This window comes from Acomys russatus, chromosome 3 (assembly GCF_903995435.1).
Source record: "Acomys russatus chromosome 3, mAcoRus1.1, whole genome shotgun sequence".
Lineage (NCBI taxonomy): Eukaryota > Metazoa > Chordata > Mammalia > Rodentia > Muridae > Acomys > Acomys russatus.
In genome coordinates, this window is record NC_067139.1 from 74,663,370 (window position 1) to 74,687,804 (window position 24,435).

General features: G+C 44.9%; 1 protein-coding gene across 13 annotated transcripts in view; it reads right to left on the minus strand.

Annotated features, from left to right (window-relative positions):
* The window catches only part of Kcnma1 (potassium calcium-activated channel subfamily M alpha 1), a 699,737-nt gene that overhangs the window by 332,800 nt on the left and 342,502 nt on the right, over nucleotides 1-24,435 (minus strand). For all 13 annotated transcript variants that reach the window (XM_051142911.1, XM_051142912.1, XM_051142922.1 and 10 more), the window contains exon 3: nucleotides 16,399-16,460. In XM_051142911.1, coding sequence (XP_050998868.1) covers nucleotides 16,399-16,460 — 62 coding nt within the window. The remainder of the gene's footprint in view (nucleotides 1-16,398; nucleotides 16,461-24,435) is intronic.

The following is a 24,435-nucleotide window of genomic DNA, read 5'->3' on the forward strand; positions in this document are numbered from 1 at the left end:
CAAACTACTGATGTGTAATTCATTGTGAAAATGATTTCATGTTTGTGCCACCATTTTCATCTAGTTTAATAAACACCAATGTGTCCAGTGCCCATTAGTAACTACCTAATGTGCCCTATGCCCACCCAGTGCGCCTTGTGCCCAGTATTAAGTACCTTGCACACAATAATAAATTATTATCCATATTGACAATTGAGAAAAGCAAGAGTCAGAGAAGCTGATACCAACACAAGATCACCTAGCTAATGATCACCAAGTGATGATGTGTGGCCAGTCTAACTGCCCCAGTACCCACATTTCACTACAATAAGACACATCTGGGTGGGGCATGGTAATGTTACAGAAAGGAAAGAAAAATTTGCTTATTGTTCAACCAAGAAAGCTAAGATCCTGTGGGGGTGATATATACATATATGCATGCCCTGGAATGCAGAGTTCAATGGACATTGCCAACAAAATGTCTTTCCACTGTCCCAGGTTTATGAACCATGGCAGAAAAACATCTGAGCAGAAACACAATATAACCAGGTACTGACAGGTTACTCCACATGAAAGGGCTCATGTTTGTGCTACCATTGTCATCCAGTTTAATAAACAGCAGTGTTCCCCATGCCCAGGAGTAAGGACTTAATGTGCCATGCTCCCAGTAGTAAGTAGCTTGCATGCAGTAATAAATTATTATCCATATTGGCAGTTGAGGAGATCAAGAGTCAGAGGAGTTGACACCAACACAACATCACCCAGCTAATGAATTACAAAGTGATGATCAGTGTCCAGCCTACCTGGCTGAGTAGAAAAGATTGCCTCCATCCATGAGCACAATGAATACTAATAAATATCAGCCAAAGCCTCTTCACTCCTCTCCTGGGGTCAGCTTGCATCTCTAAATGTGAGAACATAGCTTCATCCAGGTGAAGCAGTATGCATTTCATTAAGCTGAATTCCAATGGTCCCTGGTTAAAGATCAGGTCACAAAGAGACAGCATGGCCCAATGACAGGCTGGATCTGTGTTTTTATTCCCTATCTGAAGGTCTCAGAGTTAGCTGGCTTTGACCTTATGTAGTCTCACAGTATAGAACTTGGAGTAGAGAGATAGGTAGTATCCTTTAAGGCCATTTAGAGACATTGGAGAACCATCCATCAGGTCTACAGAGAAACAAGGCCCAGGAAATGCCTGTGTCACCTCAGAGTGGCAGCAAATGGGTTGGAATCAAGGGACCCCTGTGACAAGACTATTTGATTTCTGCTTCCAGAGCATGCATTTAGGCTGCCTCCTCACCCCAGTCTCTTGCTTCTGCCTCACCTTACTGGTAATCTAGTCTGAAGGTATAGATGGCTTAACAGGCTGGATTAAGCCATGTGTACTTCCAACAGTGATGGTGTTCACGTGAACAAAACCCATGGGCATTAAAGTTCAGCGAGCTGGGTTTCTCTTTTCTGCAATTTGCATAAGTGGTAGAAGAAGCCAACTGCAGTCTTCCCAGAAAAAACTCTGTACAATGGCCTCATTATATGTCTTACAGAGACATTACAATGGCTGGAAGGAAGCTCCAACCTTTACCTTTGGCTTCTGGAAGGCACTGTCTAAGCCCTTGGAATACTATTAACTGGTGAAAGTGTCTTTATCTGGGTTGCTGGGCCAACCAGATGGTCATGGTCTGGTTCTGGATGAGGGCTGACCACACTGGAATGTTTAACAGTGTGATTTTTAGAAAGCATGTGGACACTGAGGCTGGCTAGCGATGGGCATGAATGCCCAGGTTGACATGACCAAGCCCAGTAAAACTGGAAGCTGGACTTCCCAGTTCGCTTGTGTGGATGGCATGTGGTCACATGTGAGTGACAGAAGCATGAGCACACGTGTGGAACCTTCCCAGACCCTGCCCTGTGCACACCTTCCCTTGGCCAATCTAATCTTGGGTTCTTCCCCTGTGATAAACTGTCACCATGAATGCAATTATCCTTGTGAATTCTGAGGTCCCTTTCAGTGAATTATTCATGCTGAAAGTAGTTTGGTGCATGCCCCTCCCCCTAATTGATAGTTGAGGTGAAGGCTGAGAATAATCATGGACTATGCACCTTACCTGTGCTTCTGCATTAGATAATCCTACCCAATCGCTTTGGACCCAATCCTAACCTGCTTGTCTTCTAAATTCCGGGAGCCGGAAAGGCACATTCTCATATAGACTCCAACCTAGTATTTCTCAAGCTACTTGTTAGCCAATCCCATGGTCAGAAATGCTTTACATTACAAATTAGAACACAAGGTCTATGCATCTAACTCCATAAAACTATCCCACGCTCCCGGCTGGATCTGGGCCTTATGTGGCTCAGTCTCACTGTGTGAACCAGCTGCATCTTTGGAGAGCTGTTGCTGTCATGAGCCATGCATGAGTTGAGATTTACCATTTCAGAAACCTAGTAGCATCCACTGCCCCATAGTTGGTCACTGCACCACTTTCTAACATGAATTGCTTGCTTTCTTAGTTTTAGTCTCTTCCTTCCTTTCCCTAGTAAGTCTAGTTGGAGGCTAAAAACAACAAGAAACAAACAACAAATAAAAAACCAACAACAACTTTAAAAGAAAATCCTAATGGTATCTAATGTCCTGAGCTACCTTCTTGCTTAGTCCTGTGCCAAGAGCTTTTGCATGCACCACTATTTCTACCCCTCATCCCCACAGCCACCCCATTCCACAAAGGAAAAAGCTTACATATTGGAACGTTTAACTAGTTTGTTTGAGGATGAACACCACAAAACAGGAGAAGAGAATTAAACCAGGGAAGAGTTCAATGCTGCTGCTGACCCGCTAGGCATCTTTTGCAGCAAACTTCACTTCTGCACAGGGCCTCCCAGCAAAGCGCTCGGCCCCTCCGTGGAGAGAGGCACTGAGGAAGCAACAGGAATGTACAGCCAGTCCACTGGAGGAAGACACTGGAGGAGCATTCCTGCTCCAGCGGAACCAGGCTCTGACCTGCCTGTCTGTCATGGTCCCATGCCTTCATCCCAGAGGAGTTTCCTTCTTCCAGAACACTGGTCCCCCCTGCCTGCTTCCTACTGCCTCTCCTTCCCCACACCAATTAAACTGTCACAGCTGGCTGGCTTGAAGACAGGTGAGGACAGGAAGGAATCTGGAAGAGGCAGAGAATTCAGGGAAGAGGGGGCCTCTCACAGCCCCAGCTGCTCTTCTGTTTTCTGTCAAATTGGTTTGCAGCCCTGGTGGATAAACCAACAGGGGTCCCCAGTGACTCCCCAACCCTGACTCTTCCTCCTTCAGTGTGGTCAGTGGGTACAGGTAGACGGAGACATGGCTACTGTTTGAGTCCAGTGGTGCCTGGGTCCTGGCACAGCACATGGGTCTCAGGTGATATGACCAGTTGCTAATTGCTTAAGCCCTGCCCAAAGCTCAGCCAAAGGAGGATCTTTTCCTCCAATAACAGGTGGAAGCTCATAAACAGGGGAGAAGCAGAAAGCAAAGAGCTCTCAGGTCCGCCCACTAGCTATATGCACACTTTATCTTGGCCCTTCTTTTCTATGCTACCTGAAACGGTAGGGAAAGCTAGGAAAGTCAAGGCCTCTCTTGCTGGGCTTTATGAACACTGTCTCTTCATGGCCGTGATCCCAATGCACTAGGGTACAAGAGCAGAGAGGACACTTAGACTTGGTCTGCAGGTAGAAAGGACAGAGGTTCCCAGCTGATCTCTGTTCAACCTTTAAGTTCAGAAGACTCTCTACCTCTAGGACCCTTATGGTAGAAGAAACAGTACTGAACTAGCAAAAGAAACAGGCTGGTAGAGTGGAAGCTCTCAGTGCGGCATCCATGGACGAGTGTTAAGGTCCCTGGCGAATCAAGATTTTTGTGGTGTCTCTGTAATCCCCAAAGAAGGGTGTGCTTGGACCACAACCCATTGCACTCTTTCTACGTGATGAGCTATAGCCATTGCCTTCCATGCTTTCACTCATTGCAGTGCTGACTGCCGCTCCCTCCTGCCTCCTCCAAGCCTATGTACACACATGCACGCAGACGCACGCACAGCCTCCTTTCCTGCTTCCCTAGCCTCATCCATGTCTGCTAACAGATTGTGTCTGAAGGCCCCAGCAGGCTGCATGGCTGCCTGGTGCACGTCTCAATTATTGATGTAGCTCTTTACAGAACTTGCTTGATTATTCTTGTCCTTGCGATTATGGAGAGGGCATGGCCTGTGATGCGTTCCTGGCTCGCTTCCCCCCCCCCCCTGCTGCTGGAGGAAAAGCACAGGTGGAGACTCCTAATTGCATCCACGTTCTTTTCACCTTTCTCTGCATTCTGTCTCTGCAGTTCCTCGGGACACCAAGATCAAATGTCTCAAAATGGACTGCGGGGTTTTTCTCTGCGTTTTATGGTGAGGGTGGAGTGTGGAGGTTATAGAAAGTCATCGCTTCAGCCCCATCATGGCGTGGGCTCAGAACACAGGGCAGAGCACTCTCCTCAAGGGTAAGCTGACTCCTTATACTAAACTCTTGTGCTCTGCCTACAAGTTGGTCTAGTGTGTGAGGAAAGGCAAAAAGAAGCTTGGGTATTTTTCATGCAAAAACCAGCCTGATGGGAAGGCTGTACAGAAATCAGAGATGGTATAAGGTTATCAATCTTTTTCCTAGTTCTGAAAATATCCAAGGCCTGGAATCCATGTTCAAACAAAGTCTGTTGCTACACTAATCTGAACTGCCAAGTTTCCATGCAAAACCCAAAAGTTCAGCGGCTGAAGTGAAGCCTGCATCGGGTGCCGTTTCTGGGGAGCAAGGCACACTTTCATTGTATTTGAAAGGATAACAGCGTAAGAATTACCAGGAAATATTAAATGCAATACTCAGAAAGTTGTTCATTTTGGGCTGAAGAAAGCTGTGGTTGGGATTTATCTATGCCAATTTGTACTTTCTATCTATTTTGTTAGCAATGAAGCCAAGCTTAGTATAAAGTGCCCATTTAGCAAAATTAGTCAGAAAAGTCTCCAACAATCATTAACAATTACATATTTAGTACCATCAAATCTGTTCTGGTCAAGATAATCCACTAGCAGAATAGACAGATTTGGGCTTCTCATGAAGAATTTGACAATTGAAGGGGGTTATGCTCACTTCCATTTATGTCCTGGAAAATACTCCCTGGTGACTTAGCAACCGTGTTTAAAAAGCTCTTGCAGTCCTTAAACAAACAAAGGAGTATGTTTATGGGGTTCTAAAGATGTTATTTTCAGAGATGACGTAGGGGTTATGATATGTAGCTTTGGGGCTTTACAGTAAGTCATGGCTGATTTATTCCTGTGGCATACAGTACTTGCTTAGGGAAGATTGAGAATTTAATTAAGCAGTGTTTAAAAACATGTTTTATGAGAAATAACCCCTGGGCACATAAAGACCAAAGTTTCTCCATCTTGGAGGGAGAAAGGGCCCAAGAGTTAAGAACATTTCTTGGCACCCCTGGAGGTGAGCTAATTTGAGAACAGAAAGAGAGAGTTTAGAGTAGAAGTTGAAAACAAAATCTGGCCTGCAGAGGTGTTTTGCTTGGCTTGCTGGGCATTGTGAGAGGTTTATGGCAGTGGCCAGTGTTTTTAAACTGGGGATACAATTTTTAAGGCCAGTTTTCTCCCTTCCCTTTGAACACCACAAGATCTGAGCATTCAAGTCTATATTTAATGTTGGGTTGCTGCAGTCATGAAGTCAAGACACAAGACAAAGTTGGAGACAGAGGCAGGTGGATTTCTGTGAGTTCAAGGCCAGCCTGCTGTACAGAGCAAGTTCCAGGACAGCCAAGGCTACACAGAGAAACCCTGTCTCAAAAGAACCAAGGGGAAAAACATTGGAAATGGAACACTTGCTTTATCTTATCTGTAATAACTATGACATTGGAATGAGTATGAGACCAGATGTCTTTCTCAGAGAATGGTTGCTTCCCCATGAAAACTTCAGGAAGATTGGGAAGGACAGGGTGGAAAAAAAACACAGCCAACCCTCCCATCAGACATGGCAGGTATATACTTCTAAAGACCTATAGTACATCTTAATACTTATTCCTTTAGTATGAGGTAGAGGAAATAACACAAAATAATTAGTAATTAAAATAGTGAAAACGAATACAACTCGGATGGATTACACTTGACTTATATCAAGGTAATGGTAAAATAATAACTTCTAGTATTCTTTATGGAAAAGAGAATCATAAGAGACAAGAGTGCCTAGAGTACAGGAGAATCGCCAGGGGGGTGTTGGGCAGATACTGGGACAAATGCCATGTCACGGATGCGGAGGTCGGAAGACAACTTATGGGGGCTGGTTCTCTCTTTCAAACCTGTTTACCCTAGGGGTCCAATTCAGGCACTCAAGCTTGATGGTGTCTTCACCTGCCCAGCCACCTCGCCAGCCCTCTTCTAAAAATGTCTCATGTAGCCTTGGCTGGTCTGAAACTCACTACATAGCAGAGGATGGACTTGAACTCCTGCTCTTCCTGTCTGTACCTTCCAAGGACTAAGATACAGCCAAGTACCACCATTCCCTGTCTGAAGGCAACCACTGCTCTCAGAGGCTGATTTCCAGACAGAGTTTTGCTTCATTTACTGAAAAGAAAAATCACGTGGCCAATGTAAACACCATAGCTAGAGTCCCCTTTTAGGGATTTTTTTGGAAGTTTGAAAGTTTCTGTCTTCTCAATTCAATATTTCCCTGAGAGTCAAACATTCCACTGTGAGGGCTGCCTTTACATTCCTCAGCCTTCAGCATCTAGTGTCTGTAGAGTAGTAGTTGAGAATAGATTACCTGCTGAAATCTCTTTGTTAGTTTGTTTGATCCTTTGGAATTTTAGACTGCCTACCTCTTATTATATATATATATATATATATATATATATATATGTGTGTGTGTGTGTGTGTGTGTGTATGTGTGTGTGTGTGTGTATGTATACACACACACAATTAAACATCATGATGAGAAAGACCTGGATTTACCCATGGCATTTAATATTTCCCAATGTCAAACATAATTGGCACTCAGTTAATTGATTGATATGTTTAAGACCACTGGTACATAGATCCCAGCCTGTCTGGTACTGTGATGAGGCTGGGACCAGTGTCCCCATGCTCTGCTCCTACTCTACTAGATTTATACACTACTGCCACTAATATGTGCACAAGTGCATGTGTGCATACACACATACACACACACACACACACACACACACACACACACACACACACACACACATACACATACCTCCAAAATATTTTGGAAAATGACATCAAAAAGTCCCAAGGGCATTCTTACTGCAAAGGATTCTATTTTTAAATCACAAATGACTCATCACTGGTCAGGGTCTTCCCAAAGTGACAATTTGTCATGGTATCAGGACAGAGGACAAGGGGTCACAGACAAGAAGTCACATGTCCTGCAGCTCATAAACCCCAAGATGAAGTTGTAACAGCTGCTGCCACCTAGCGCCACCCTGGCTGTGCTGTCATTAGCACTGCTCTTCTGTTTGGATTACAGCTTCTAAGCCAGTGTTTCCCTACAGCTGCCTCTCACTTTGGCTTTGAGCCATTTTTTGAATGCATATCTGCTGTGAATTTGGGGGACAGCAGTAGGACCAAGATGTGACTCAGAAGCTTGCGACATAAACTTAAGGTAATTACAAAATACATGGGTAAGCTTGGAACCTAAGGAGGATGCATTCCTTCACTTCTCCTAAAACAAAACCATCTCTTAAGAAGTTGCCAAAGTGTTAGGAGAGTGCGAGGTCACCTAAAACACTCCTTTTAAATCCTGGAGAGTAGTGAGAAGGGTAGCAAACACTCATTCTATTTTTTTAAGGGCAAATGCAGATTTATAGGCATAGTTAGGAAAGAGTATTTTCATGGGGAAAATGAACGAGCCACTGGGCACCGTGTTCTCAAAAGTAATGCTCAGCAAACGCCAAAGAGTCGGAGTCAATCGACCTTGCCTCATCAACTTTACACAACACAGAAGGATGCTTACCTCTCCATAACTGTGAAATGGGGTTGGGGGTGGGCAGGGAAAAATAGACAGAAAAACAGAAAGACAGACAGATGGATGGATGGGCAGACAAGACTTACAGACAAGACAGAGAGAAGCAGGATCATAAAGGATCAGAGTTCAAGGCGTCTTGCCAGTGAAGGTGAAGCAAACTGGCCTGGTCATCCTTGTTTCTGGGTTTAATCTTTTCCCCATGTGGTTATCTCAGCTTTCTCCTGGCCTTAAAGTCTGCACCATGATGAAAACCCAAGAGCCTAGAATTGGCACAAGAGTTCAATATGGTTTGCTTTTTAGTAGGCAGTAAATCATGAGACATCTTTGCTCACGACTTAAAGTTGGTAGAAAGGACCCAAAAGATCAAGGAGAAAGGAGCTGAGCTTGAAGAGTTCTAATTTCCAGACTGTAGCACTCTCCCTGTCTGATTCAGTGACCTTGAGCAGGGGACTTAACCTCTAGTTACCTCTAGGAGGTAGGGAGAGAAACTGTGAGAGACAAATAAACTCAACGTAATGTTACACAACCAAAGAACAGACCTTGTCTCCTAAATCTACCCGTGTGATAGTAAAGACATGCAAAGCCGTCTCCATCCCCTGCATCTTCTCTACCACATTTGGCCCCCAATTAAAGGACAGGATATTTGGGTACAGAGAACAGTGGTACCAAGAGGTTTTTAAGATGTGATATCATGTGTCCCTTGTATGAAGAATTGGTTCAAGGGGTCCCTATGAATAGCAAAATCCATGCAGCTTTAGTTGCTTATTTGAAACAATGGGACGTTTGCATATAACTCAGATACAACCTTCCATGCACTTTACATCACCTCTAGGTTCTATCTAATACTTAACATACTGTCAATGTTGTATTAGTAGCAGATGTTCTGTAGGAATAATGCAAAGCAAAGTATGTCTGTGTATGTTCTATAAAATTGGGATCGGCTTAAACACTATTTTCAGTCCACAGCTGGTTGAATGCTCAGATAGAAAAAGTTACCTCTATTCCCAAGTTGTCTTTGCTATCAAACCTGAAAGATCTATCTCATTCATTTCTCCTACTCCCAACAGAGCTCCCTATTCCTTCTAATAAGCTGCCTGTGGTACATGCATATATGCTTGACACTTGAAGATGCCATCTCACATGCTGCCCGTGGGACCACTTGCCCAGTGAGGAGTGAGGGCACAGAGACAGCGCCAGCACTGTGAAGAGTAGGAGGAAATCCTGAGCATGAGGTCCATGCCTTAAATGCACCCACATGAAAGCAGACTGGTAAGGATCGTCACTACTTGTCTTTGCTACCAATTTTATCTCCGCTAATGAGGGCACGGCAACATGGAGCACTAGACAATACAGAAACGTTGGGTCAATGCTCCTTACACACCGCGGAGTTCAAAGGTGCCAGAAGACGCTAGATTCTGAAAGGGCATGAAGACTCCCATCGGAAGCTATTTGCGGCATCTACCCTGAAGGCGGCCCCCTCCTCCCCATCGCTCAGAGGGGAAGATCCTCCACCATCTGACACGCTTTTCTTTCAACAGCTGCCGGCTCTCCTGTTGTGTTCCCCCTCACAGATGTGCAGTGCTGTTCTGAACACCCTGCCCTTGAACTTTCCCTACCCATAATTTTCCAAACCAAAGCCTGGCAATAAAAATGTCACTGAGGGAGGGTGAACATTGTGGGGGGTGGGGAGTATTTTTAAAAAGAGGAGAAGAAAGCGATGCTTCGCATGCACGGTGATTTGTGTTGACTTCTTCAACAAAGGTTAAGTGCATGCCATGCCTTTTCAAATAGAGCAAGAAAGAGGAGTGCAGGAGCTAATTATTCCAAACACTACCTAGGATGACCCTGATCCATTAGAGGAAGTAACAGCTAAGATATTCCCAGGCACTTCCTCCCTATGCCCTAGCGGCCCAGCTGGCCATGTTGAACGGCTACATAAAGGTGAAAAGGAGAGCTACCACTGATCACTCTCAAATCAACCAAGGGAATCCATGACCTATGCTGCCCCCACATCCCTGCCAAGAGGTTGGCCGAGAGGATGGGCACATTGGAGGCACCAAGTCAACACCTATGCATAATGATGTCGAAAAGAAGTAATGAAGGAAACAGGCTATTTTTTCCTTTTTAAAAGAAAATCATTTTTTAAGACCTTCCAAGGAAGCAATTGGGGAGCCAGCTTTTCCTACACTATTAGTTTAACTTTTATTTGTGCATGTCATGCAGCATAAAGCAAAACTGTGAAAGATTAAGCCCTGTAACTCTGTGAAGGATAAAAGGATGTATTCAATTAAAGGGAAAGGGCATCTCTTGTACCTACTTCAGTGTGTCAAATAATACACACAGCAAAGCAGGTGGGGGTGGGGTGGGAAGAACCCTTCCTTGGAAGAAATCCCCTGGGTATGAGGAGCCTTGAGAAACAACCATCAAGTTCCCTGTGGTCCACAGCAGCTGTAGAGGGAAGGCTGGTGACAGGACTCTCCCAAGAGCTATGCACTGTAGACTGGGCTCTCAGAATGAGCATGAAGAAGGCAGAAAGGACCTGGCAGGGCAAGGTGTAGCAGTCCCTGTTCTCACAGCTTCTGCACCAAGCTCCTTCTGTAACTCCTCTGTGCTGGAAGGCTTGTGTCAGCAGGGTCGGTGGAGTCAGAGGGACTTTAGAATGACATCCTGGCTCCACTACTTGTCATCAATGTGGCTTGAAACAATTTTTTGGAGTCCCAGGCCTCTAATCAGTAAAGTGAGAATGATAAAACTCCACCTAGTATATTAGAAGGAGCCACTGAAATCATATGTAATGTGCTTAGCACCCCAATTCACACACAGCACAATGGTGGGGATCCCAACTCCCTTCAGCAGTCCATTATTTTTCAAATTTGTGTGTCTGCGTGTGGTTGCACGCATATGTCTGTGTTGGGTGTATGCAATGCAGACATGTGTGTATGTGTGTGCATAGCATGTGGAAGCCAGAGATTGAAATCACAGTATGTTTCTCAATTGCTCTCCACATTACTTTCTGAGATAAAGTCACTAGACCTGGTGCACACAAATATGGTTAGGATAGCTAGGGACTGGGGCTACAGATGCAGGGAACCCCACTTAGTGTTACATTGGTACTGACAATCTGAACTCAGGTCTTCATGCTTTTGTGGCGAGCAATTTACTGACTAATCCATGCCCCAACCCCCTTTAGAAAGAAAATGTATCAGATGAGGAAGAGATCTGAGTATATATGAAGAGGGATGGCAGGTAAAACTGTAAAATAACAAACAGGTTGGGCCACAGCTCTGGCTATCTGCACTATAACGACACTGTTCGTTGTGTTTTCAGAGACTTTGGAAACAATTTGGTCAGTTTCTATTGCAAATTTACATATAATTATCTGTAACCATACTTAACCATAAGCATTGTCACTATCTGGAAAGTATTTAAGACTTTTATATTGAAGCTGTAAGAGTGAAAGGAAAGAAGGAAGGAAGGAAGGAAGGAAGGAAGGAAGGAAGGAAGGAAAGAAAGAAGGAAGGGAAAATATAAAGTGAACAAATAAATAAAACTGATGAAGACTGAGAAGATGCCATTCCTTGGCAACGGAACACTTGGAAAGGGTGTGCTACTAAATGTGTGGCCTGGTTTCCTCCACCTTCCAAATGCCCATCTCACTCAAATAGCAGGGCTTAAACCAGAAGCCAAGAGCAAAAGCTGGCAAAGCTAGCAGGCGTCCCCAACTGTGCACCAGCCATTGTGGTGCAGATAGAGTCATTACTGAAGAGTTTAACAATGCATAACCTTTCCGCTCCACTCTGCTGACAGCAGGTGGTATGCCTTTCAGAACTCAAGCTGCTTTGAAGTCGCCAGTGAGCAGGACCTGACCTTCATTTCCAGTATATGCAGCATTAAATATTCATAATCCACGTGACTGAAGCAGAAGAAGGAGCAGCATTTAAGCATGAATCAAAAGAATAACTATCCCCCTCATGTGAGTCACCCTTTCCCAGAATACCACTGGAAAAACGCAAGTGCACAGAACTTTGAGAGCTGCCGCCTCTTCCAACTCTCTCTTAACATTATGGAAGGAAGCAGCAAGGGCTGCTGCCTTATGCCACCCGTGAGTCCTGCCCACATGCTGACATTAGCAGGTCTTTCCACCTCTCATCTATTCCATGATTCTGGAGTCAAGGAGAGGGTGGAGCAAGCATCAGTGACATTAACACTCATAGGACATTGAAGGGCACATTTGACTTGGTGGCACAATTAAAATAGTGAGTGTGTATATATGTGTGTGTGTACATATATGCTTGGGTGTGCACATGGGCACGTATTTGCCACAGTACAGGTGTGCGGAATCAAAGAAAAGATTTAGGAGCATGCTGTCACCTTCCACTACACTGAGGCGGAGTCTCTCTTGTTTCTGATGCTGTGCTGTACACTAAGGGGCCAAATGGTCCATGTTCTTCTAGAGGATTCTCTCCTCTGCCTGCCATCTCACCACAGGAGTGCTAGTTTAACAGAATCACATCACCACTTCCACCTTTTAAATGTGGGTGCTGGGGATTAAATTCTGGTTGTCAGGCAGATGGAGCAGATACCTTTACCAGCTGAGACATCTCTCTGCCAACCCCCCCATACATGTTTAAAGTCTTGGCTCGATGGAAATCAGGGTGCATAGGAGGAGTACCTTCAGAGTCAGGGTCAGAATTAGAAGGTGGGGGATTTGGAGAGCGTGGCCCTGTGAAGGGATGAGTCACAGGTCTCCTGACAGCATGGATATTACAGCCGTCCCAACCAAGGCAGCATGGTTATTACACCCATCCCAACCAAGGCTTACTGTAACATTCCTCGGTGTTTGCATCTTTCCCGGCATCTTCCAAAGGGATGATGGATCACTGTTTGAACCCATTTTAATGTGATTCTCTTTATCTGTTGGCTTGAGGACAATCTTTCCCAGCTGGAAGATGATCACTGGAGATGACCCAAATGATTCTTCCCATAGAGATCACATAAGGAAAAAAAATGAAGACCGAAAGGAGGGTTTCTCAAACACATCACTGGAAAAGACCTACTGGGGATCTGCCTGTCTTGGACTAAGAACTGAACAGCAAAGATATGTGCAAGTACTGCAGTCAAGTGGATTTTGAAAGGTAAGGAAGATCACCAATTACAATTACACCTGCCAATCACAATGTTAACTTCAACTTTCTTGCCTTTCTGTTGACTCCTTGAGGTAAAATAATCATCTATTCAGCTTGCCATGGGCACGACTAAGTCAGCGTGAGAAGAGCTGGCCGAGTGCACCTGTATCATATGTTCATCTGCATCCTTTGAAGTTCCTTTTAAAAAATCTTCTAAATCATTTCTCTGTGGGTGGCATATGCACGTGGGGTACATGTGCAAGCAGAGATCCGGAGAGAATGCCAGGTGTACTGCTTTCTTGCCCTCTGACTTGCTCCTTTAAGGCAGGGTCTCTTACTAAGTCCGGAGCTAAGATGGCTGCCAAGCAAGGCCAGTGATCTTCCGGGTCTCCATCCCCCAGAGCTCTGAAGTTACAGGCACACAGGGCCATGTCCAGCTTTTCAGGGATGTCTTGGTGACTTGATCTTGGGTCTTCATGCTTGCTCAGCAGATGCTCTTACCTGCCAGGGCATTTCCCCTTTGCACTTCCCAAAGGGCCAGGTATGGAAAGCTTTGCATCTAGAGATTTCCAATCTACCATGTGTGTGAAGATAGCTCCAGTTAAATCTAACAACAGAACAATTTTGTAAACCATGCCAGTCCAGTGAAGATCATGCCAATGTATTTATTTATAGAGGGCTAACACTAATGTAAATTTATCTCAACAATGCCAGTTTTTTATCCTTCAGGGCAGGGACTTGGTATAATTTTAAAGAGAAATTTAATGTCCTTTCCAAGACAGCCAGCAAAGCCATTTCTATTAGGCCAAAAGTAGTTTTGAATGAGAAAGGTAGGCTTCAACAATTTGCCTTCTACTTTTTTACCCTCGTTCTTTTTGTAGTTTATCTGTAGAGTTTCATCTCATTCACTAAACTTGATTGCAGCTTGATTAATGGATTGTATTTGGTGTTCTGACTATGACCCTGTAGACTTATTACAAAGGTAACATTATATATTTTACTTTAATTCATCTCCTTAACCTGAGCATGCTTGCTGGATCGCCATGGGAAGAGAGAGGATTCTCTGTGTAGGTTGCTCATTGGCTTTTTCACAAGTCATAGTCTTAGGCTACAGTCACAGGGCCAGATAAAGAAGTAAAAAGTGAAAAGTAGAGTTGCATATGTAGCAGCAGGTGTTTTGTTAAATAAAATCTCTTACAGCAACTACGTAGTTTCGGAGGAGAGAAAGGTGGAAGACACGCCAAGGCTTGCCGAGCCCCACAGACAATGAGGACAGTCTCATATGTAACAGTACTAGCATTTTCGCTGGGGAAATTGAAAAACAGAACTGAAGGTCAGCTTTAGGACAGACTCTTTGCATAATCCTAAAAGAACCAGAATTGCTGAGGGTTTCTAGCATCAGCCTCAGAAAGGCTTAGCAGAGTCAGGACTAACCCCAAAGGACTGGAGGCTGGGGAGGCACCGGGAGAGACTGTCAACCTAGGAGAACACCATGCTTTGCCATCCTCTCCCAAGGAAGGCCGGACTCTACGGAGCCAAAGATTACCTTCTAGTAGACACAATGTTAAAAAAAAAAAAAAAGACACCATCCAAACCCATCTACCAGCAATATTTTATTTCCATGACATACATAGGGGCAGAGAGGGAGACAAAGGACTAGGAAGCACAGTCAAGGCATCTGTCCTCTCAGCAGCTCACCACACTCACCTTCACATAAGTGTGTATACTTTCTCTCTGGGGCACACAGACTACATATCCGAACCTCTTTCCTAAGCCCCAGCACAGGCGTTGCAGGGTGTGTACCCTATGACCCCTGGAGAGAGATTGGAGAGAGATGACCAAGGGCTTGAGAGCTCTAGTTCATTTCAAATGTGGTCCAGAAACTCTGAGTAAATATGAAAAGAGAGCTTACCTTCACTCGCAAGACAGCTGAAGACTTCCAGATGGAACGGCGCTCTTCTTGCCTGACTGGGGATTTCAGATGAAGAAAGCATTTCCCTTGAGGATGTTTAAAGGACCCACGGTTCAAGCTAGGTGGGGGCCCAGCCTGGTGTTGGAGCTAGGCCAAATGACTTTTGAAAGTCTCACGCTTGGCAGATTTCAGACACGGTTGAGTAGACGTGTTTCTTTTATTTTCCTTGATGTGACAGTTTGGCCTCCATAGCCAAATACACAAAAAATCCCCTGGCTGGTGACCACATAGCTCAGGGAAATTTAGAATTTGCATGTTCATGAAACGGCCACCATACCGCACCATAGGAAAATGAGCATTAAGCTCCAATTTGAGGCATACCAGAATCTGATCCAACAGGGACTCAAAGCAGGTATCCTGGGGATCAAAGTCTAGGATCCAGTCAGGATTAGCATTAGAGGAATTGTCTCAACGTAGACAATGAAGACCACAAGCCCAAGAGCTCCTGTCCTTAGCCAGAGCTGTCAAGCTTATGTCACAGAAGAAAACAAGTCTATCCCCCGATCTGTCAAGTCTGAGATCACAGCAGGATAGGTGGGATGAGTGACATATCCAGCACTGGTACCCACAGCAATTAGTGTTAGCCATAGTGACTGGTCTCTTCACTTCCCTGAAGGTCTTCACCATCTGTGACCCAGGCTTACCCTGGAGCAGCAGATCACTAAACTGCCACTCCAAGGGCCTGCAAGAGCACCATTCTCCACAAGTTCTCAGAGAGCCATAGATCTCTACCTCTTGGAGCGCTCCTGATGGCCTCATCCCATTTCCTTAGCTCTATAAGTGAAGAAGCGCAATGCTTGTTGCTCCAGCTGTATATTTGTTCAGCAGTTGAAATCCTAGCACTGGCTTTCTAATCAATCTTCCAATAAGAGCTAACCCTGTATGAGAAAAAGATCCTAGGACCGTGGCCCGAATGTCTCAGACTCATCTGTTGGACTCTGTCGCCCCCTCCCAGAGGTTACACATTCCCAGAAGAACCTTCTTAACTTTTTGGCATTTTCAGTACAAATATTCCATTAGGAAACATCTCATTACAAATGAGTACCCAACAGGAAGGTTTGGTCCCCAAGTGCCTCTCCCTCCCATACCAGCAGCATCAACACAGCCTGTCTTCTGAGAGACTTTTCCCCCATTCATAAATGCAGCACAGCACAGCCCTGCCTTCCTCCAAGTCTTCAGCCCTCAGGAGATTCTTGCAAAGGCTTGTTAAGTTAAGTTCATCAGTGTAAGGGGTCATAATTGCACTCGGAAAAAAATGGGCAAGACAACATATATGCAATACTCACTTTGACGAGTCAATGAAGTATATTACAAGGGCACCAATGCTGAGTGCAAAGACTAACACAACCTGAAAAAGAAGATAAACACATCATTACTTAAGTGCTGGGACCAGAATGTTTTCATTTTTGAGTGCCAGCAACAACTTTTTGAAGCACAGTGTCTAGTACTTTCAGGGACCTGGCTCCACATGTCATGTGATCTCTGCCCTGTGACAACCCACACATTGACTCTTCACCCAGCAGTGGGAGCAACCTTGCTCCTTGCCCATAGAGGTCAGGGCAGACTCTTCCATCCTCTGTTCTTGAATTTTGATCTGGCCCTGTCACCTTGAGGACCACAACTGAAGCCAATAAATTTCAGAGTGGAAAGAGCAAGTCAAAAGACTTGGAAGGATATAGTCTTTTATTCTCTACCTACCCTAGGACTAAAAGGAAGTGATCATTTTTATCCGTTTTGTTGGGATCTAAAAATAATCCATTCTGAGTATATCATATCCTTAAGAACTTTTGGGAAATTTATCAACTTATGTGGTATCACATTGATCCAGTTTCAGAATATGTTTTTATGATCTCAATAAGATCTTTTTTGTTTGTTTGTGAAATTAATCCCTGTTCTATCCTCTGGGCCCAGACAGTCACTAATCTGCTTTCTGTCTCTACATAAGAAATATCCATTTGAAAAGCACATATTTGCTACTACAGCTGTCCCTTTGGGTGCGTGTATGAATAAGTACTTATTCACACACACACACACACACACACACACACGCACACACACGCACGCACGCACGCAAACATGCGCATGGATGCACACACCTTTCTAGATAGATAGAAATTTGCCCAATTCTGTGTGTGTTTATAAGATTTCTCAAGTACTTAGGGAAAACACTTAAGTGCAAAAAAGCCAGTTAGGTCATCCTTCTGATCAGCCAGATAGATGACAATCTCCATGCTTTTTGGCACTCGCTCAAAATCAATCATCACGAGTATAAAAGACACCTTTGGGGTCTCCTTCAATGCATACCTGACACATAAAAGTCTGCTGAATGAGCCTGTAGCAGATTAGGGGAACACCCCACTCAGTGTTCCAACGTGCTTATTTCATCTTTCACAGAGGAGATGATTAATGAAAACAGCCAACAATTAAGGCCGAGAACAGAAATGAAACATCACCACCACCTACAATGCCTGCCCGCTGCTCAACCCTTGCCCTTTAGATACACACAACTCCTAAAGAGCCTGCAGGGAAGATCCTTAGAAATGCCAGTCTCCGTAGGAGCCATATGCAGGAAACTGGCTGACATAGGATGATGGACAGAAGTTAACGCCAACTCTGCAAAGACTGGGTATGGCCAAGCTGTGGTACATTAGTGTGTGTGTGTGTGTGTGTGTGTGTGTGTGTGTGTGTGTGTGTGTTTGCATGTGTGTATGTGTATTTGTAAAAGGAAATCACACACTCCTGTGTTTTTCTGTGTATGTTAATATGGCTGATTAAAAATGCAACATGCATGTAATATTCCTTTAAAATACTGCAACACCCCCCCCCCATGGAACCACAAGAGAGAGATGACCAACTGGCTACACAGTGTGGGAAATAACTGAGCACAACACAAGGAACATACAGTGTTCTCGGCAACAGCTAACATTTCTTTCTCAAGAGCAATGGTCAGTGTACTACACCACTGGGGTTTATTTCATTCCTCCACTTTGCTTTTCAGATCAAGGCTCCCACTGAATGTGAGGCAGCTCCGGCTGTTTATTTGCAGCCACCGACTACCAATAGGCTAGCTCCGGGCTGGCTTGCCTCTGATTCCCCTCTTCACATGCCTTCATTCACAGCTTGTTCGCAAAGGCCTACAGGAAACAAAAACATAAGCAGGCCTTGGCGTTTCATCCTATAACAAATAGCATCAGATTAATTTGGAGCTGTGCTGCTATTTCTGAGCCATAAGCAGTTAGTTCCTGGCTCTGACCTCATTCTCAGAAAGCGGCAGAGGGAAGGGGTGTTATCAGAGCAGAGGGGAGGGCCCCCTTCATTCATAAACAGGGGTCCGGCACAGATCCTTATCTATTTAGCTCCATGTGTATGCATGTGGAACTTCTGTCAGGGTTCACTAAACGGCTCTATGCTACCAAATACTGTATCTTATGAAAGAGAAGTCAAAGTCCTTGAAAATGGCACCTCCGTTCTGTGAGCAGTCAGAATCTCAGCCTTCCCATCAAAACAATGTTTCCCTAGCGGCAGGCCAAAGTAACTGACACTCATTTGTCCCTGTTGCTTCTGCTTGGGAATGATGTGTCACATATTTAAGCAAATCAGTGACAAGAGTTTGGAATACACCCTGATGGCCTCTTAAAACTCAGACAGCGGCACTTTCAGAGACGGTGACAGCAAAAGGAACACGGGAGGGACAAGATTCCCGCAGCACCTCTGCTGACTGGACGAAGGTTCCAATTCTGTGTCCTGCCAGAAGGTTTTCTCTCAGAGAGATGATATAGACTGTCCCACCCACCAGGAGCCACTATCACCTGCCAACAAGCAAATAATAATAATAATAATAATAATAATAATAATAATAATAATAATAATAGTAGTAGTAATAATAGTAATAGTAATAATAGAATTCCTGAATAGTATTCAGGAAGAAGGTGAACTGTACATGTCAGCTTTAACTTACTAACATGCCTTGTTACCATGTCAGGCTTGACTACACTGTCAGCCTAAACCTAGTTTATGCAGAAACTTGGCCATGAAAATATGAGCTTGACAGACTCAGCAACTTGTTACACGGCTCTCGTGAAGCAGCCTGAGCAGAAGGCATGACAGCACGACTTGCCCTCTTTCCCCAGCTTTCAAAAAAAACCACATCCCAAGTTGTTGTTGTTGAAAAAGCAGAACCATGGCCGGCAGGTAGAAGCAGTTGCCAAGCAAGCCTAGCAAACTTACTGAAAGTCGAAGGGGAAACCAACTCCCTAAAGCTGCCCTCCGACTTCTATATCTGGGCTGTGGTGTGTGTGCCTATACACACACACATCATGCACACAACACACACACACACACACACACACACACACACACACTATTAAACAAAGTCCTAAGAGGTTACATATTAGCAGTCAGTTGTCCAGGGGAGGTACAGAGAAAATATGCAAAAGCTACTGAAGGCAGATCAGCAATCAAGAGATGGAGGAGGAGCTAGCGGAGAGTAGGGCATCTTGTCTTAGTTTCACCTCACCCTCTAAGCAGCAGTTCTTTGTACAAGTTATGGCTACTCGTCCTGCCTCAGTGCAGCACAGGGCCACTCAAGATCCTTCTGCGTGCTTCTGTAGCCTCAGTGATAAGGAGGGTGAAATTCCAATGGGTAGGAAAAGATGGCATTAAACAAACCACAGTACCCACGCCCCAAACCCAGACAGCAAAATGCAAGTGCTCGCATGCTAAGTCATAGAAACCTATAAAACAAGCAAGCTTTTCCCACACAAGGGCCTCTATGCTCTCAGTAGGATGAGTAAACAGAGCGTTTGCTCGGTGGTTCTGCTACTTGTTAGCAGAGTCTGGATAGCTTGTGTGACTCCTCAGGAGCGGCACTTACCTGACCACATTGGCTACCCCAGACGGGACTAACTGCCATGCTTTCGGACTAACTTAACAACTGCTGTTGGTGTAAAGCACTCCCTCCTGGCTTAGATCCACAGGAGACTGAAGGTGAGATGAGAGCCTGGCACCTCTGCTTCTGTTCAGTGTCTGTGCTTTGGCTGAACATACGGAGGTAAATTATTTGTCCTTAACTTTTTGTCATGTGTCTTCTCGAATTCCAGAAGAAGCTAATGCTCTCAAGGCAAACTAGCCTCCTGCCCCCATCCCCCTTCCCAGATAATGACAATTATCCACGAGGGTCAAGCTGAGCTCTAGAACACAGCTTGCTGAAACCAGATGGGTCTCAAGGAAGCAGTGGTGACAGTGACTGACAGATGAGTGCCTATCAGACTGTTGTGTATGTCTCCCTAGCAGCACAGGAGCTGAGCCAGTGATGACTCGGAGACAGGCAGGATCATCGTTCGACCAGGACCACTTCGTCATGCACATCTCTTGCCCTCTATTTAAGCCTAAACCTCATGGCAGTATCACTGAAACAGACACGGGGTCAACTGGACCATTTTATCTGTTCCTCTTTCCAATGTGGCCACACTGAGTAAATCTCTTTGCTCTGCTGCTCAGCACTGGGTGTGTCTTTAATGGAGAAGGATGGCTGCGCCTGCCTGCTTGAGTCTTTTAGAGTCCAGACTTGCACCACTAAAAATCCCAGTTACAATAACAAACATTGAGTCTATTTCCAGAGTGCCAGATTTGCCACCCCCACCCCCACTCCTGCAAAAAAGAAAGAAAGAAAAGCAACTTGATAAGCATCATCGGAACAATGGAGCGTGACTCATCTGTTTTCAGGACCCAAAATGAAAATGCCAAGTGTGTGCACCAAAGAATGCCAGGAACACACACAGTGTGTTAAAAACAACACACACACACACATATATATACACACATACATACATACACACACACACACACACACACACACATACAAAGTCTGTCCTCCTTCTTATAAGGAATCTAGGCATGAACTGAGATGAAGGTAAGAGATTGGCAGCCATCTTCCTGGATGGAAAGCCCAGCAAGCCATGAAGAGCTTTCAAATGCCTGGGAGGGAAAATGTCATGAAAAAGAGAGCGGTATGGCTAAGTATAGCATATTCCCCTCGGCTACCGAAGCTCCTGGGGAAAGGCAAATTCAGTAAGTTGAGGCAGGACAGATAGTGCACGGAAGGAGGGCCCAAAGCTGTAAAACCAAGACTGCAAAATTAGCGTAGAAAAAATAAAGTGGCAAGAGGAAGGCTGAGAAAGTTTGGATGAGGCCAACAAACCGGCTGCTGGCACAGGTGCAAAGGTAAGGTACTCCGGTGTCTGAAGGTGACCCATGGAACATTCCAGTACTAAACAGCACTTTAGTATATGCTAATACTTAAGAATGCTAGACTTAAGATGCTAACGAGACATCAGACACATGGAGTTCTATGTAGAACTACCTGTAGCAGACAGAGCACTCACAGGAAAGCCAACTTACACACATGAACAAAATGCCTGAACTGTGGGACATGGAAGTTCAAATCCTTTACACAGCCTGGCTGTTTATGTCATGAACTCTCTTTCATCCAGCCCACTTCCTCCCTTGATGTGGATCCTGTCTTAATAAATCATCTCATTCTGCTCGCTACCATCTATCTATCTCTGTCCAATTCTTTATTCAGGGACACAAGACACTAATCCTACCTCCCTAGAGCCAATGGCAGTAGGAACACAGGCACCAAGGGGGCATAAAAGGAGGCTCTGCAGAGATGTCCTAGAACTTGAATTCCAGTTGCCGGGTTTGAAACCATCCTCGTAGGAGTGATGATATTGTAAGAGACACACAGACACACACACACACACACACACACACACACACACACATGCACACACACACACACACTCTTCAGTTCTCAGACTACTGAGACAGCGGACTCTCAAGGAATTAGAATTTACTGGGGAATCTTGTGCTGGGTGGTCCTGGTGCCAACTAGGCTGGGAGCTTGTCTCAGGGAAGAGAGATTTCACACAGTTCTTACAACTTGTCAGACCACCTTGCAGAAGAGACTGGAGCCAGACACTTATGGGTCAAGGATGGGCAGGGGAAAACCTGACCAGGATACCCCTACCTTCTATTTAAACCTAATCCTCAAAGCTGTATTACCTTAATGAAGAACTGGGGTGGGAGTGGGGGTGTCCATACCCTCTTTTTTTTTCTTCCCAATGTGGCCACATAAAACTCTTCTCTCTGCTTTTCACCATTACTTATCTCTTTACTTGGCCTACTAGGTGGTAGGGCCTACCTTGCTGTGGCTGCAGGGCACTGGGCTTTGTCCCTAGAGATTCTAGTAACAGGCTGAGCCACATGCTTTCAGTAGACATATGGGCGTTCAGAGTTAGACCTGGAGCCGTGGCTCCAAGGAGTCTTATCTCTGGGTAGTTTTCCTTAAAAAGCAGACGTGGAGTCTCCTTGTAGGACGTCTTGCCGGGCACAGGTGCTTACTGACAAATCTGACAACCCCAGTTTGATCCCTGGAAGCCACAACGTAAATAAAAGGAGAGAAAGGACTCCCTGCAACCGCCCTCCACGGACACGCAAAGGGACGCATGCCCAATACCCAAAATAGATGCAAACCAAAGCAAAAATGAGCAGGAGTGTCCTTGTTCCCTCCTGGCACCAGAGAATTCCAACACAAGGGGAGCTGGGCCCCTCCATTTTTGTTAGGCTTGTCTCAAAATAACTGACATGTGGCCAGGAGTGGGTGTTCCTGAATTAAAGCCATTAGGGAAAACCACTTAGCTCAAGTCAGAGATTAACTCACAAATGTCGCCTTAACAATTAGCCCATGAGAACATACGTAAGAGACCCCGCAGGCTTGGAGAATCTACTAGGCGTCTCCAGAAAGTCCAGAGAGAGGAGGAATTAATTCTTCCCTAAGCTTTTGTGCCTTCTCCTCAGCTCACAGCAGAACAAATGACCCTAATTAATGATGTTCCGTGTTTGATGTAGAATCTGGCTACCAGCAGCAGAGACTTTTCCTTGGGAAAAGAACAGTTTTTCTTATATGATGCTGAAGGCATGTGGCCTTTTTAAAAAAATTAAGCTATAATTAATATATAATAAAATTATGTTTAGAAAAAAATAGATGGGCAAATTCTCAAGGCAAAAAAAAAAATCTGTCCCCAGATGATTTGTGGGGATGCATTCTCACATTTAAATTGCAATGTTGGGTCCAGAGAATTGAAAATGCCCAGTGAACATTTCCTGAACTGTGATGCACAAGACCCGGAGTAAACGACAGGGAATCATGAGGCCAAAATGGCAAAGTCCAGCTACTCCACCCTCCATAGGCATGGACACCAGAAGCTGAAGCGAATCAGGAGTCACATGAATTTAAGAAACGCCCCACACATAAACAGACTTCCTGAGAGATCAGGCCCTGAAATACTGACACCTCTGTGCCAGTCCTCACATGTGATAGAGGAAGAGAGAAGGGCAGAGAAAAACCCAAGACAAACAAAGAATATCCCTGTTGTCCCAGGTGGGCCTGTGCTAGCGAGGACAGATCCCAAGCATGGAGTATGGCTGCACATGGCAAGAAAAGGCAGCAGGGGTCACGGGGTCTCATTAAACAGCACGGATGCACTTAGCATGTCACCTCATCTCCTAGTCTGCTGAAATGCCAGGATTAGAAGAAAACTTTGTTAGAGTAGGGTCTTGGGAGGTCACTGGCCACAGTGTATAAATGAAGAATTTTCATCTGGGAAAGGAAGCAGCCTCACATGGCATCTGTGCAGCCCTGGGGTATAGCCACAATGCAGGGTGACAACTACAAAGCGTGCCACAACTCCCGTTTCCTGGAGTCCTCTCTTGTCTAATCAGATGCATGGATCCTGTGGAAGCGCTGATTGATAGCGTGTGTTTTGAGCACCCAAATCAATCACTCATGCAGGATGTGATGTCCCCAAGCTAATGCAAAACATAACGAAAAAGGGCATGGAGGGGCCGCAGAGCAGCTCCTCCCCAGGTCCAGGCCTCAGCCCTGCCATGGCTCTATAGAACAAGGCAGGTTCTACCCCAACCTCTTCCTCTTATGCATTTGGCACCTGAGAAAAGCCTGAAGATTTTCTGTAGATTTTAACCCTGAAAGCTCAGTATAGATTTCAGTTAAAAAGTTGGGGTGTGTGGATGTTTTAATTAAAACTCTATCAGCCACAGTAATGTTGTTTTCATTCCTAAAGCTTTAATGGTTCTCCTAAGTGGGTTTAATATTGGTGACCAAAAAGTCACTCTTATGATCATAAATTTTAAAAGATTCATAGAGTCTAGGAGAAGTATTGTGACCAAGCCATGTAGATAGCCCCCAGCTGACAGCCTGACACACTGTGTTTGATTTATAGACGTGTACAAACAAATGCGAT